Source organism: Austrofundulus limnaeus, unplaced genomic scaffold (assembly GCF_001266775.1).
Source record: "Austrofundulus limnaeus strain Quisiro unplaced genomic scaffold, Austrofundulus_limnaeus-1.0 Scaffold0, whole genome shotgun sequence".
In the NCBI taxonomy this organism is placed as follows: Eukaryota; Metazoa; Chordata; class Actinopteri; order Cyprinodontiformes; family Rivulidae; genus Austrofundulus; species Austrofundulus limnaeus.
This window is the reverse complement of record NW_013952402.1, coordinates 3,292,062-3,307,455: the sequence shown is the minus strand read 5'-3', so window position 1 is coordinate 3,307,455 and position 15,394 is coordinate 3,292,062. Positions and strand designations below refer to the sequence as shown.

General features: G+C 39.1%; 1 protein-coding gene across 1 annotated transcript in view; it reads right to left on the bottom strand.

Annotated features, from left to right (window-relative positions):
- Positions 1 to 15,394, bottom strand: part of LOC106514288 (collagen alpha-1(XXI) chain) — a gene marked incomplete at its 3' end in the record, with an annotated part of 34,880 nt that overhangs the window by 18,350 nt on the left and 1,136 nt on the right. The window contains 26 exon segments of the mRNA XM_014003867.1: positions 946 to 998; positions 1,292 to 1,487; positions 1,757 to 1,834; positions 3,535 to 3,625; positions 4,267 to 4,443; positions 4,699 to 4,845; positions 5,515 to 5,547; positions 5,637 to 5,681; positions 6,254 to 6,289; positions 6,377 to 6,448; positions 6,591 to 6,644; positions 6,730 to 6,783; positions 6,872 to 6,925; positions 7,009 to 7,053; positions 7,140 to 7,193; positions 7,551 to 7,604; positions 7,688 to 7,741; positions 7,822 to 7,875; positions 7,967 to 8,020; positions 8,099 to 8,152; positions 8,235 to 8,288; positions 12,292 to 12,345; positions 12,432 to 12,527; positions 12,639 to 12,716; positions 12,807 to 13,200; positions 14,941 to 15,064. Of these exon segments, the coding sequence (XP_013859321.1) occupies positions 946 to 998; positions 1,292 to 1,487; positions 1,757 to 1,834; positions 3,535 to 3,625; positions 4,267 to 4,443; positions 4,699 to 4,845; positions 5,515 to 5,547; positions 5,637 to 5,681; positions 6,254 to 6,289; positions 6,377 to 6,448; positions 6,591 to 6,644; positions 6,730 to 6,783; positions 6,872 to 6,925; positions 7,009 to 7,053; positions 7,140 to 7,193; positions 7,551 to 7,604; positions 7,688 to 7,741; positions 7,822 to 7,875; positions 7,967 to 8,020; positions 8,099 to 8,152; positions 8,235 to 8,288; positions 12,292 to 12,345; positions 12,432 to 12,527; positions 12,639 to 12,716; positions 12,807 to 13,200; positions 14,941 to 15,064 (2,259 nt within the window).

Here is a 15,394-nt window from a genome sequence, read left to right as displayed (position 1 = left end):
TAAAGACATGTCCCAGAGGCGTTTCTGGTCCCCACCTGTCGTTTTGCTCCTCAGCATGGCTTCCWAAAAACGCTGCAGGATTTCTCAAACATGCATGAATGTGTCAAGACAAGGCTTTGGGCATGTTTTTTATGAGAGTATAACATTATAACATGATATAAAACTAAAAAAAAAGTTGATTTTACATGATATTGCCCCTTTAAATAAAAAATAATAAATCCCAAATTGCTCTTCTAGACTTTTAAACTTTTACGCTAAATGCAAATAATTGAGTTAAGTTAAAAAGATTACCAATGCTTGGGAGAGCACGTCCGTCCACAAACCAAAGGCATGTTTTCAAATTAAAAAAGAAAAATACTAATTTGTTCCTGGAAAAAAACAGCTTGTTTTTCTGTAAATGCTTCACGTCTCAGTTAGGTTTTATGATCATATTCGGAATGACGAGGATTTTAATATTTGACTGAATTCATCTGGAGTTTGGAACGAAGCAGCTCTTACAATTTGTCTGGAACACACGGCTCTGTCTATTGCCAGCTACATATGAGGTTTATGTTTGATAACAGTCAATAACTTTAGCTAATTAACTAAACTGGAACTTTTCCTCCTTGAAATAGGACACTAAAGAGTGTTCTTGACTAAAAACATGTTTTTGGCAGGAGYTTAGTTCACTGGTAGTGGTTTGTTGAAGTGATGAATTAACGTTTGTTGGTGACGACAGCATTAGACACACTATTATTCACACACTCACTTGCCAGAGCTTTCTGAAACCCAGACTTTCCTGGAAGTAGCCACTTTCTTTTAAGTAGGTGTAATTAACCGTCAAGTTAGTAGAATACTATGTTCAGCGGAAATAAGAATGGGACAAAATTTTGCTGTTTTCCTTTTTATGCACAAACATCTTTTGGTTYTTATTTTTGAAATGACGTTATGACATCCAGGGTGTACCCAGCCCCTCGCACAGCCACTGCTGGAAATGGGCACCAGTGACCCCCATTACCCTGACAGGAAGAAGCAGATTAAGATAATAGATGGAAAATAACATGTTTTTTCCTTTTTTATTTTAAAGAGCATAAATTTAAAGACATATTAGTCTTGAGTAGATCAAAATTATCTTGTTTGTTGTATACAAACATATTTTTGATATTGCTCCAGTAAGGTTTTGGTTCATTTTTATTTGCCATATTTACATTTACTCTTCGATTCATTCAGACATTTTCTATAAAAAAAGAACAAATTTCATCCTAAAGTCTTCAATAACCCTCCTCCACACAGCTTCTTTCCTCTCTAAGGCTGATTTCTTGGCCTCGAAGGCGCTGGCTGCCYTGTCCCACTGCTGGAGTTCAGCTCAGCACACCCAGAGGTGACACAGACCCCTGGAGATCCTCTAAGACCTGGATGGCCCCTGAGACCCGGTCGGCCTCCGTGTCCCCTCTCACCCTGCTTCCCAGGCTGGCCATTAAAGGCTCTGCCAGGACGTCCACGCTGACCTGTGATGGAGGCAGAAGTGTTGTTTAGTCTTCAGGCTTTGCAGTCTGCTCAGTTAGCTGAGTAAGGCTGTTTTTACAGTCCAACAAAGAGAGCACTACCAGAGAAATAAGATTTCTTCCTTTTTTTGGCAATGAGACTTTCCGCTTACTGTAACAGGCGTTCTACATCAAACACACAATTTCTTTAAAAGAATTAAGGTTCGGAGTCAGTTCAACACAGTTTGTAAACCATGGACAAGCAAAAATGTCATATCTAAAGTTAAAATTACCTTTGGATCCCTGATCTCCAGTGACGCCTGGTAGGCCATACCCTTTGGCTCCTTTATCGCCTCGCTCTCCTTTGTTACCTGCAATTATCCACAAGCTTGTATCAGACATGACAACACAGAGATAGACTTACAATGCCCATGAGTATCAGCGCAGCTCAGACCATTCATGTTGATTAAAGACCATATAGTTTTACTGTGATCACTGTTAAATAAAAGCTTGGAATGACTTGTGAACATTCTTTCATTTGACTGGAATGAAAATGGAATATGACTGTGGCATCAGGATCTGGCCAGACAAAAGCAGATTTTAAAAATATAATCAAGACTCTAGTCTAAAAGGTCAAATCTGATGCACTTTCAGAAAGTAGAAACTACAAACTAAAGATGAATATATTGGTTATATTTTGTCATTCTTTTTAAATTCCAGGTCTTAAGTTTATAAAACAAGACATACCCATCCATCCATCCATCCATCCATCCATCCATCCATCCATCCATCCATCTATTCATTTATCCATCCATCTTTTGCCTATCCTGGATCGTGGGTTAGGGACCCAAAGAGAGACCCAGACTTCCCTCACTTGGGTCAGCTCTTCTGGGGGAATCCCAAGGTGTTCCCATGCCAGCTGAAAAACATAGTCCCTCCAGCGCTACACTGAGTCCAGAGTTGTAAAGTAACTAAGTACAAATACTTTGTTACTGTACTTAAGTGGAAATTTTGGTTATCTGTACTTTACTTGAGTAATTATTTTTCAGCGTACTTTTTACTTTTACTCATTCCATTTTTACACAATTATCTGTACTTTCTACTCACTACATTTTTTAAAAAGGTAAGAAGTAGAAAGTTGTTACTCCTATTTTATTCCGAGTTGTTATTACTGAAAAAAATACTATCCTGATAAATTCTGTCTCCTGGAAAAAGTGAATTTAATTGTGGATTCTGACACCCACTCATTAGCTTGTACACAACCCATCACAGCTGCACGCTAGAAAAAATGTTTTTTGGAGAAGTCACCCCCCAATAAATGTTATTTTGGAAAATCTAACTGCTCACTTTTACTCAGTACTTTTACGTTTAAAACTTAAGTAGATTTTGTGTCAGAAATTTACTTTTGATACTTAAGTACAAAAAACATCAGATATTTTAAGACTTTTACTCAAGTAATATTTTGGAGAAGACTTTAACTTTTAACAAAGTATTTTTATGATAAGATACTTGTACTTTTACTCAAGTATCACTTTGAGGTAATTTATACAACACTGAGTCCTTCTCAGATGAACATGGGTGTAGTTTTTGTTAAAATTATAAAAACAAAGAAGCAATTGCTTTAGATACCAAAACATTGACCAACCAAACCATAAGAGCAACCTAAATCCTTGGTTTTGTATAGAACTTCAAATAAAAGAGTGTGAATGGTTCTTTTATTTAAACGTTATTTTCTACATTTTCTGTCTAAATACACATTTTTTATTTTTAGTAACAGGCTTCCAGTAAAGTGCAAAAGCTCTAAAACCCTACAAACACTTTGTGATAGCTTACAGGCTTAAGCTTGGCAAGAAGGAAATTGCAAAACAAAGCAAAATTCTGACAAACTATAACCACATTGACACTAAATACGTTGATAACACAGTCAATTAATCTAGTTTGCAGCATGCTTTCCTGCCTGAGTCATGAAAAATATCAGATCAGGGATCTCATCATATTTTTTTCCTCAAAAATTCCTTCCTAAAACAAACTTTAATAAATTATAGTTTTGCTGTTAAACAAACTTCAACACCTGTTTCTCCTCGTCGGCCAGGATTTCCATCTTCTCCATATAAACCCGGTGGGCCAATTTCTCCAGCAGCACCATCATTACCAGGATCCCCCTGACAACATCATCACCAAGAACATAAAAAATATAGTTTTTACTATGAATTCAACAAAATAGTTTTCAAATAAGGTAYTACTTTCAGTTTAGGTTTGTCATTTTCTTAAGAAAAACCCTAAAAGAGAGAAAACACTGTTCAACAAGAGCACGTCACTCGTTTTGGCACTTTATGTCAAAACATCAGGCTTACCAACCATAATCTAATATAGTGGAATATTTTTATGCAGTCATGGCTTTAATAGCATTTATCAGCCTCAGACTTCTTGTGATCAGGAGTCGTGGAACATGAATTGATTCTATGTTGTATAATAATGTGGAAAAGGCTTTCCAGTTGAAAAACAGCCAAAGAACCATTCAACACAGACCAAGTGTCTAGTCTGTGACTCCTTATTTGTCCTCATGGAGACGTGGAAAATTGTAATGTTTTCATTCCAAGCTTTTCTGCCAAATACTTCAGTTCTCTTTAGTCCAGTCCAGACCCTCACAATGTGGTAGCATTTTGCTCAGCAAGACAGAGCAAAATGAAAAATGCATGTATGTATAGACAATACTTTGATACCAAAGGTCTGCAGGCAATGAGTTCGGCAGGTTAGGCCCGATGCATCTTCAACCAACAAACATTCAATCGTTTAAACTCACAGGAGGTCCTGGGAGTCCGTTCTGTCCAGGTGGACCTGGAGCACCCATAGGGACATCCCCGTGGAGAGGACAAACAGCAGCGCAGGTTCTTTTCACTGAGTTAGCAAAGGCGGACATCTGCTCCAGGACCACTTTCTTACAAACCTCAATCACATGTTGGACGGGGAGAATTGGGCCCTGAGTGAGAAATAATTTTCATAATCATCAATGGACGTGACCAAGCTGTGAGGTAAGGCTGCTTTGCTAAGAAAACTAGAGAACAACGGCAGTGAGAATTGCCTAAAATGTGTTCTTGATACCAAATTCATGGCCAAAGTGTGGACCAGTTAGTCTTGACAACTAGAGCTAATCTTTGTTCTGCTGTTGGTGTGTTATTTTCAACACCGTGATGTTTTTGTAAGCCAAATTGTCAAACAATTGCATTTCACTTACCGGGGGGCCTGGAAGTCCCTGAAACCCATCCGGTCCTCCCTCACCTCGGATCCCTTTGACTCCAACTGGACCTGAACGACCAGGTGGGCCTGCAGGGCCACGCTTCCCTCGTTTCCCCTGAGGACCCTGGTCACCCCTGTCTCCAAGCTCCAAATAGCATCAGAACAGTTAGAACACAATGTGTAGTCACCGTCATAGGAACGCAAACTCCATAGTTATGTGTAATTTACCAACGTTATACTCGAGAACACACAAAATCAAAGTGAGCAGCCGAACGTGACCTTGGTCTGGATCATGTAAAACCTAAAATATTAACAATCTGGAAGTTTGTTTGAAAGCTTCAAAACAAAAGCCAAATCTGGCGGAGAACATCTGAAAAATGCGAAAGACTCATTTGGGTGTCGTGGGCGTTTCTGTTCTTATCGGATCTGCAGATGCTCTGAATATGTAAGGAATGTTATTTGATGGATTCATATTGAATTTTTCCAACTATTAACTTAGCCAACGTAACTGGATAACTTTGGATAGATTTCTCAACTAAAATCCAGACAGAGAGATCATATTTAGACTCCCCACACCTCTTTGACAGCTCCCTTTAGTGACCCAACTTATCATCACCTACAGGGGTTATTTTAGCTTTATAAATAAAGAACTATTTGACGTTAGTAAATGTTTAACTCAAGCCATACTAGATCCCTCAGTGCAGTTGATGGGACGTGCCAAGCCTTTTGAATTTTATATGATATAATAATTGCTTTTGGGATGAGATCACAGTTTTATGTTGTAGGTCAATCTTTCAGCTGAATCATAGCTTACCCTTCCCTTTGGGCCTTTAATTCCATTTTCCCCCTGTGAAAAAATAAAATCTTTGTTGATGAAATCAAATCTAAAGGACGCAATGATGGAGAAGAAGAGATATTTGACATTTAACAATATACCTGTGCACCTTTTCCTCCTTTGACCCCCTGGATTCCTGTATCCCCCTGTACAAAGCAAATTAAAAGTAGGAAGCTGTCAAACAAGAGCATTTATTAAAAAGAAATTGATGATTTTTTTATTGTAAAAACAAAAAAATGTCAAAATGTGGGCATTCATGTTAAATAAAGTAAAATATGAGCAACAAAGTGATGAATAAATGTTCTTGTCTAAATCATGCAAGCCTCTCGACCTTTCAAATCTCTGACCTTTCTTCTAAACGGAAACACAAGAATAAACGGAAACAAACTGTTTATTTATTGTGCCTTTTTGTCATAAACTCACTGGGTGACAGTGAGGCGATAAAACTTTATATGTCTACATGTTCCACATGTGTTCATAAAATTTCAAATGGGTCTAAGGAAGTCTGTCCAGTAACTTAGTGGATCTTTTTGTTGATTTCCTAAAAATGCACGGGCTATTTCCAGGAAAAAGTCTTGGTTTGGAGTAAGAATACATCTGTGAATCTCACATGTTATGTGGTTTCAACAAATCAGCAAATAACTCCCAAATAGCCGCAGTTATTGTGCTATTAAACATTTTGCCCTCTATAATGAGTGATGGATACAGGATGTGTTACCTTGGGTCCTGGTTTTCCAGGAACACCTATGTGACCCTGCAAAGAGAAAATGTGCTTTCGTCATTTGAAGAAAAATTAACCAATGTTCAGAAAGAGTATAGAAAATTTATCTGGAGCACTTACAGTAGGTCCAGGTGGGCCAATAAATCCTGGTCTTCCTGGCTTTCCTGCAGAACCCTTGTAACCTCTTGGGCCCTTGAGAATAAAACGTTTAAAAACCAGCCAAAGGAACAGCTTTATTCTTTGTCGCTTCCCTTTAACATGGCAAACTACTTTACAATCAAAGTGTAATATGTGCTTGTCTTCTGTCACTGAAAAGCCTGAAAATGTGACTTACAGTTTGGCCCTGGGGGCCCATTTCTCCTGCTGGCCCCAGGGTGCCTTTTTCCCCCTGTAAAACACCCAAATGGTAATGAAATCAGCTGCCAAAGAAAGCTCCATTTCACGTTTATTTACACAACCAAGCAAAATCAGACCTTTGTGCCACTACGTCCAATTTTTCCACTGGGACCTTGTGGTCCTTGATATGCCTGTAAGAAAAAGATGACATGTGCAGAATAGTGACAGGCGAACATCTTCATAAATTTAAGATAGATGGAGTCAAACAGAATCACATACCTCCACTCCTGGATCACCATCTCTACCAGGTAAACCTGGGTCTCCAATAATCCCCTAGAAAGGTATGACCATTAATGTAAAAATGACTAATATTCTGAGAATGTAGGTATGCTTTGGTTTTATCAGGAGTGAATTACTTTTGGTCCAARTGTACCAGCTCTGCCCACTGGTCCTTGGATACCCTATTTTTTACACATTCAGAGCAAAAAACATTTTCATTAACAAACAGGAAGCAAAAATTATGATCTTTGATTATTATGATACTCACAGGCTTCCCCTTCTCTCCAGAAGCACCTCTTTCCCCAGGATCCCCCACAATACCCTGTCAACCCATCAAATGCACAAATATAAGATTTTACACAATGACCAATGTCCAAGAAGGGAGTCCTCTTTCATTTACAGCAGAGCAGATCATCTCTGTGGTTCAGGCTCTTCTCTCGGTGACTCACCAGCTAATGTTGAGATAGTTCAGGCCTTCAGATTGTGGCCAAAATCCAGCCACATGAACTAATGTTGTTTATGGAGACGGCACATCAGCCAAAAGCATACTGTACTTTGATCCCAGCGTTTTACCCCATCAGAAATGATTTAATGGCTACTCGTGGTCACATGAGGGGATTTTGAAGACAAAGTATCAAGAGTTTCCTAATGTGGAACAGAGAATCCCACAACAACCCACCTGCTTTCCTCTGGGGCCAAGCCTTCCGACTGCGCCCGTAGTTCCTTTTTGGCCCTGAAAATTGAACACGATGAGTTTAGATGATTTAAAATGTGAAGAAAAATAAAAAAATACAAGCTAGAGGGAAACATGAATACCTTAACTCCTTGAAACCCAGGAATCCCTCCATATCCTTTGAGCCCTTTAGTGCCCTTTAAGGAGAAAAAACCCATTAATAATTACATAATTGTTTACAACAGGGCTTTTTACTGTGATTTAATGGTTATCTTACTATTACTCCCAGTTTCCCAGTCTCTCCATTGTCTCCAGGAGGGCCTCGGATTCCCTTTATTGAAAAATAAATGTCCAATTTWAAATGTAAATAACTAGAGCGATAAACTATTATTTCGTTTACTGGATTCAGCAGACGAGTTTACCTTAAACCCAAATGCCCCTTTTAATCCTTTCAGCCCTTTAGGACCTCTGTCCCCCTGTGAACACAACATCTCAGTCATGCACATATGAAACATTTCAGCATCAAGGAAATGATAATATGAGTAATAAATTACCATTTGCCCCCAGGGTCCTCGCATCCCTTTTTCACCCTTGCTTCCTGTTTCACCCTGAGGATGTAAAGTTTTGTTAAAACAATATGAGCATGAATGAACCCAAAGAGTAACTCTCAAACAGGAAGCCAGAGCTCACCTTTGGGCCTGTCTCACCAGTGTTGCCATAGTCTCCGGTGTTTCCACGGATCCCCTGCAAGTAATCAGAAGCCCACATTTTTTAACTGCTGTTGGTGGTTAATGACTGCATCAGACCAAGAAACACTTTAAAATCTAATAATTTCCAACATAGCTGGAAGTTTCTTGAAGGTAAAAGTTTAGCTGTATCAGTTTAGTTTTTTCTACTTTCTTCACAGACTTTACAACAAATATTGTCAGGCTTTGATTTCTGCACAAAATATAGCTGCAAAGCTGCTAAACATTATTCAGTTGTTTATTTCAAGGTAATAAGAAGGGACTTTTGATGGTAGAATATAGAAACAGTAAGTCAGTATGTTTCTTAAAGTTCGATAAGTTATTTTACAAAAAGAACTCAAATACAACTGCAAATTTTGACATTTTGACCCATTTTGAAATTGAAAGCTGAACAGCTGGTTTACATGTTTCTGAAGATAGACATCAGTCATCCCACCAGATGTAGTATATTAGTTTAAAAGCAAATTCTTGTGAAAAATAAAGTTTGTGTTTAATTTCTGTTACATAGAAACTAAATATTTTTCTGTGTTACCCATAAAACCTGTAAAGATTAGAGTAGTTGTTTTTTCTACACCAACCAATCATCATTTTGCATTTGGCAGAGCAGAGTTGATCTTACTTTAGCCCCTTAACACTCAATGTACCTGCAGTACATTCTGGTTTTGTGGTTATTCCCTGCCTCTTTATAACCTGACCCACACTGCCAGGATTTGCATAATCTGTTCAAATGATTCAGTTGTCTTCCTTCGACTGAAACCTCTTTTGACCAACTGGGTTCATCTATAGACTCCTCAGAGCCCAAAATGTGTGGCAAGCCCCTCATGCCCCACCTGTATGTGGTACACGTGATTGATTGACTAGAATCAGTGAATCAGCTCCGAGCTTCATTCTGACACCGCAGTGTAGCCTTTTATTCAAAATAAAGCTTTGAAAATGAGAAAGAAAGCAGTGGTTATAGTGTAGTTTAACTTCATTTAGTAAATACTATGACCGCTGAAGTTAAAAACTCAGATTGATAGCTTTACATGAAGACTAGGCTTGTGAATTTATTCCAAAGAGTTCAAGAACAGTACTTACTTTAATTTGTGTTAAGGTTAGGTCTGCAGGCTAACTGGTTAGAAAAGGTTTGATAATCTCAAACTATCAAATGTGTTCTTTGAAAATTATTAGATAATATCAGAATAATTCACCTGTTGTCTATTAGTATAAGGTCCCACCCCAATAGTGAACAGGATGATTGAAATAATACAGAACCTAAWAGTATATATTTTGTCAGACGTCTACAAAGTACTTGAAAAAAATAACTACGTAAAAGTAAAATTACATGAACAGAAAATGACTTTGTTAAAATATAAATTTCACTGATGAAAAAACTACTCAAATAAAAGTCATAAAACTATTCACAAAAATTGGGAAAATAAAAGTAATTCTCAGAAATAAACTGTTTGATTTACTGAACCAAACTGGTTCCACTAAGCCAGGTTGAGTAAATATATGTATATTTTTCGCTCAATTCACTCAACTAGGTTTAGTGGAGCCAGTTGACATGACTTTGTTGAGTAAATTCAACGCTTCATTTTTTTAGAGTACATAAACGTCTTTCATGATTAATTCGAACATATTTAATTTATAATGAGTAACTAGATGTTACATTTTAAAGTAAAGAAGTAAAAGTATAATTTTTTGCTTTAAAATGTAGCAAAATAAAAGTAAAAATAGCTATTTAAAAATAATTGGTAAAATTACAAATCCTCAAAAAAACTACTTAAGTACTATAACAAAGTAAATGTACTTAGTTGCATTTTGATTATAAAGATTTCCAAACTTCTTTAATCCTACACTCTAAAAATGAAATGTTGGATTTACTTAACCATGTTATGTGACCTGGTTCCACTTAACTGAGTTGAGTAAATTCAAAGCAACATGCTCATGTTCTTTGGTTAAAAAACTGGTATATTGCTTTGAATTTACTCAACTCAGTTAAGTGGAACCAGGTCGCATAACGTGGTTAAGTAACTCCAACATTTCATTTTTTACAGTGTATATTATCATGTTCCCTCTTAAAGGATTTCTGCTGCTCAGTCAGGACTCCTTTGTTTTTGTTTTTGTTTTTTTTTCCCTTGCTGTTTTTTTAATTCAATACCAATTTAGRACAAAGAGTCTTTTACCACGGAGCCATACTTTGTAATAGAATATATTTTGCCATTATCTGTTCTTGATCACCAAAGACCTGCCAGAAAAAAAGACTAATCTGTTCCAGTTGCAGTTTATGTCAGCTTTTTAGCTGAGTCCCCTTAAGCTTCTTAATCACACTCCAATTTTTTTTTTTTTTTTTTTTTTTTTTTGCTGGGATCAAATTCACATTTTAAAAAATGAGTTGCTTTAAAAATTGCTCTGCTTTCCTTAAGCAATCTTTTATCTAACAGGTTTTAAATTTGCAGATTATTACATAATCTGTGTTACTATGTTTCCCAAAAAACGTCCAATATTTTAGGAAAATGGCTACATTTGTAACGTTGGTGGAAAATAGAGACAAGCAGCACTGAGGAAATATTAGTCATAAATACAACAACATGGAGCTGAATTGTTTGCACAGATGCTTACTTCCTCAGTAATAGATGGAAAAGTGTTCTCCTCTGCACTGGCTGTAATACTCTGAGTCAACAAACACATCAAACATGRCCAGGCCATTTCTGCATTGTCAGTTTATATGACCGTCTCACCTACCGGTGTGTAGTAGGCAGAGTCAGCTGGACAGAGGTTAACCTCAGCGAGGTCTGACGGTACAGCGGGAGGCACGAGCATAAAATTTACGACATCTCTGAGGCGGGACCGCTCATCCGAGCGAAGGACCACCCACCACCTGAGATGGACAGTAACTAGATCTGTGCCAGGAAATGCCCTCCTTGGATGCCAGCGGGGAAGGCGATAAACAAATTGGGGCTCTCGTGGTTCACGAGCTGGCAGGAGGTCAAAACTCTAACCAGTTACTGAYCGCAGATGTTCGCTCCCAGAAGAGCTCCGGCTGCAGCTGAAGACATGAACATGTAGCATGTAAAACTCTGGAAATGAGTTCAGGATGGATGTCAGTCTGCAGTTTTCCCATGCAGCACGGGGACTTTCTTCAAGTGCAAAGGGCACAAAAACAAAAAAAAAAGCCTCGGTCTTAAACGTGTTCTCCGGAGCACCTTTAAAACTCTCAGAGCTACACTGTTGAGAATCAAAGAGATTAACAAGTCATAAATTTTAAGTCAAAATATTCKCATCTGCAGCCCTCTTTTGGATAGAGGAGTTTTTGTTCATTCAAAGACAAGCGCTTCCTTTGGCAYAGTGTTTTCCTCTTTAATAATTTCACAGCATTTCCCTGTATTTTTTTCTCACTGAGGTCCTCCTCAATAAATCACTGTTGCTGATTCGCACAAAACAAACCGTTTTAAAGGGATCTGGATAAATTCACTCAGGCTTAAGCACTTGAATGCCACTTCTTACCACACACTTGAGGATATTGCTCAACGGTCTGGTGTTCCTGTGTGTGGGGGATTCATTATGTCTGGCACAGCTACTTCAAAATGTAAAAGCAAAACCATTAGAAACACTGTGAACTGAGTCCAGTGAATTCCCTCACTTAAAACCAGCAGAGTCTGAGTTCTAACATGCCAGTGGCTAMTTCAGAAGTYCAAAAACAAATTTATTGTCAAACTGTGTTGGTTTGTGTTTACTTTGGACCCCTTTCTATGTCCTGCAAAGCGGACGTGAGTTATCAAACCCAGAAAGGAGCCTTGTGTTTACTATCGCGCTGCGCCTCCACTTCCAGACATGTTTCCATCCTGCTGTGTCTCAGTATGCACCTACTGCCATTTTCCACCGCTTTGCTACAGTTTCAAGTGTAAATGTTTTACACCAAGCCACTTTGATTCCTTGGMGTGTAGCAAGAGGAGGTGAATGCTGCTCCTGCTCTGAATGCATCAAGGAAATGACTGAGATCAATTATATTTATTTACCCAGTTCCCTTGTCTTCCTTGGTCTCCGGGTTTTCCTGGAAGACCTCTGTGYCCCTATAAAGTAAGAAGCATATAAAATATATCAGCTTTGATTGAACTTGGGTTCATTTTCAGCCTGTTTTCTGTGCAGGTGCACTCACTTTTGGCCCTGGAGGGCCCTGAATGCCAGGTTGTCCGTGCATACATTTGCATGTCGCTCTTCCAGCTGTTAGGCCGATCTCAGCATATCCTCCACACTGTGGTGCACAGACAGACAGGTGCCAGAAGGTTTTTTGAAACTCCACACCCATTTCTAGACAAAAAAAAAAAAGCTGGAGTTCAACAATGTCAGACAAAGGATGACTCACCACACTGGAGAGCTCACAGCAGCCCTCTGAATATGCCTGCTCTGAGTCACATGACACCTCCATCTGTTGGATGTCCACCTAGACAGAAACAAGCAATAACGTGGAAAATTAGCTTCGTACAATGTTTCATCGAATGTTTCTTTATWGTCATTGAAGWTGTGAACCTACAGAAGGTGAGCGACCTCCTACAGCCCGTTTGACGATGGAAGTGTATCCTTGGTGGATGACTGGTCTCGYTTCGTTAATGGGTTCCACACTGACCTCTTCGCAATCTATCAGCAGCCTCACTTGGCTGCCTTTCACACTCAGAGCCAACTTGTGCCATTCTCCATCGAACAGCTTTTCCACATTATGGAAGGTCCTCAACATCTGGTTTCCACGGAGGCTGGTGTAGAAAAAGTCTAAGGAGCGGGCGTCACCTGGAAAGCGCAGGCCGACCTGTTCTCGTTCGTCTGGGTCACTGACTTGCCAAAGGTCCCAGGATGTCTGGCCAGTGTTCTTGGTCAACTTAAATGTTGCGATGATGGAGTATTCAGAGGGAAGTCCATCTGGGTACACATCACTGTGACAAAAAACAGAAAGCTATTTCATATTTTTGAAATGCTGCTTTTTCACTTCCAATTTTTTTTATTAAAAATGCTTTATTATTTAAAATTAATAATAACTTGGGCCTTCTCTACAGTAAGAACAATGTTGCTCAGGTCTGCCGTTGTGTGGAAGCTGAGATGTAAGGCTTTTCTCTACAGCTAAACCAACAGAGGTAGTTCAACCTGGATAGACTCACACGAAGATAGACTGAAATTAGGAAGTTTGTTGACATGACTGACTTCCAGTTTTATTGACATGAATGACATTAGAGTTTAGCACTCGGACCCCAGCAGAGGATGTGAGCGCTGTGAGAMGATGTAYGCTTGGATGAGCTGCTCAAGATTAGGTTCAGGCTGTCTTGGTGCATCACAGTTATCCAGGTAGAAAAAAATCTAAAAGAAAAAATAAGTAGGTCCTCTGGATGGGTTCTTCTTTAGCATGTGACTGACCTGTTTGTCCATATGGAGGCAGTGCTAATAAGGCTGAGTTCACCTGAAACTCATCAGACAGAAGAAGTCTCTTAGAGGAGAGACGAAACGTTTCACTAAAGAAGAACGCATCCAAAGGACCTACTTATTTTTTCTTTTTGATAAGGCGCAGGAGTTTTTCTTCCCCACTGGGGCCCGACACTGGTGGTGGAGGTCAAAGGAGAGGGAAGTCCTTGGAAGCCAGAACATGAAAGGAGGAGGAGGAGAGGTGGTAGGTTGACATTCAGCTGGTGAGCAGGCGGTGCGATTAGAGAGGACACTTGTATCCATTGACTGTCAGATGCTGATTGGATGTGGCTGGGCTCATGACGCGGCGGCTGGATTGAGCAGGTGAGGTAGATTAGTCTTCCAGAGTTGAACTTTTGTCTWGACTCCATTTCGTTTACTACCTCTGTTGGCTTAGCTGTAGAGAAAAGCCTCACACCTGGGAAGAGCTTTAAATAGAGCTGCTGCTCCTCCACATCAAAAGTAATTAGTTGAGGCGGTTTGGACATCTGATTAGAATGCTGATTGCCTCCCTTTGAATATTTTTCAAGATCATCTAAGGAGACCCCAAGGTAGACCTGGAACTCCCTTCAGAGATTATAAGTTCTCACTGGCCAGGGAACACTTTGGCATCCCCCAGGAGAAGCTGGAGAGTATTACTAGGGAGAGAAATACAGAATCTGTTTTTTTTTTTTTTTTCAAACCTATTGCCTTTGTAACCCAATAACAGATAAGTGGAAACTGGAGAGATGTTGTTCTCTCAGGATATACCAATAGCACCAACATCAAACAGCATGAACAGTACGGTTCATTTAACAGCTAAAATTTTCCTGTCATCATTAGATTAAAAAAATTTTATCTGGAAGCTGTGGCCCAGCCTTGCAGTGTAATTTTGCTACCGCATCCTGTAACACATTTGCATAATTATACCAAGTGGTTTGTTTGGCTAGTGTTAAAGAAGAAAACAAACCGCTGTCTTTCCCTTTTTTAGTATTCTGGCCTATTGGCTTTTAGAGTAGAGACAGGAGATAAACTGGAGCATTGCAGACAGARGTGCATGAAAAATAACGTAACTATGCAAAAAAAGTTATTTGTCAAAMCATATGTCTAATTGGAAGTCACACTGGGTTTTGAAAGTACAGAAGAGTTACAACATGTTTCTCAGAGGCATAAAATATGACCTTAATYTGACTGTTTTTCAGCTTCTCTTTGATTTGCTTGGATCCCGTCTCAGACTGTACCTCATGGCTCTTCTCAGATGGATGGAGGGGTTGACACGGTAAGCCACAGCCTCAGGTTGAGATCCATCCACTCTCCTCACGCCTCTCAACTCACTCACCCGAAACTCCTCCAGCAGATCGAAACCTCGCAGCACAAATACTGACTTTAACTTTACAACAAACCAATTCAACACCAAAAGAGCTGAGATTTGCTTCTGAAGCTTATGTCAAGGCTTCTATCAATATATTCTTTTAACTTCAATATTCATTGTTGTGATAAATGTYTTTAACTTACAGCTATGATGTAATTTAAACTACCAGGTGTGTTTAGCTCCTGACTTTTAAAGAATAAGTACTTTGTGCTGTAGTTCTCATGAGGTCAGCATGACGTTAGAAAGTGTGGATGAAAACCAGTGAAGGTTATTATGACCTGCAAAGAGGTAAAGAGTTTTCTGTCCACCCACCCCCCCACTCC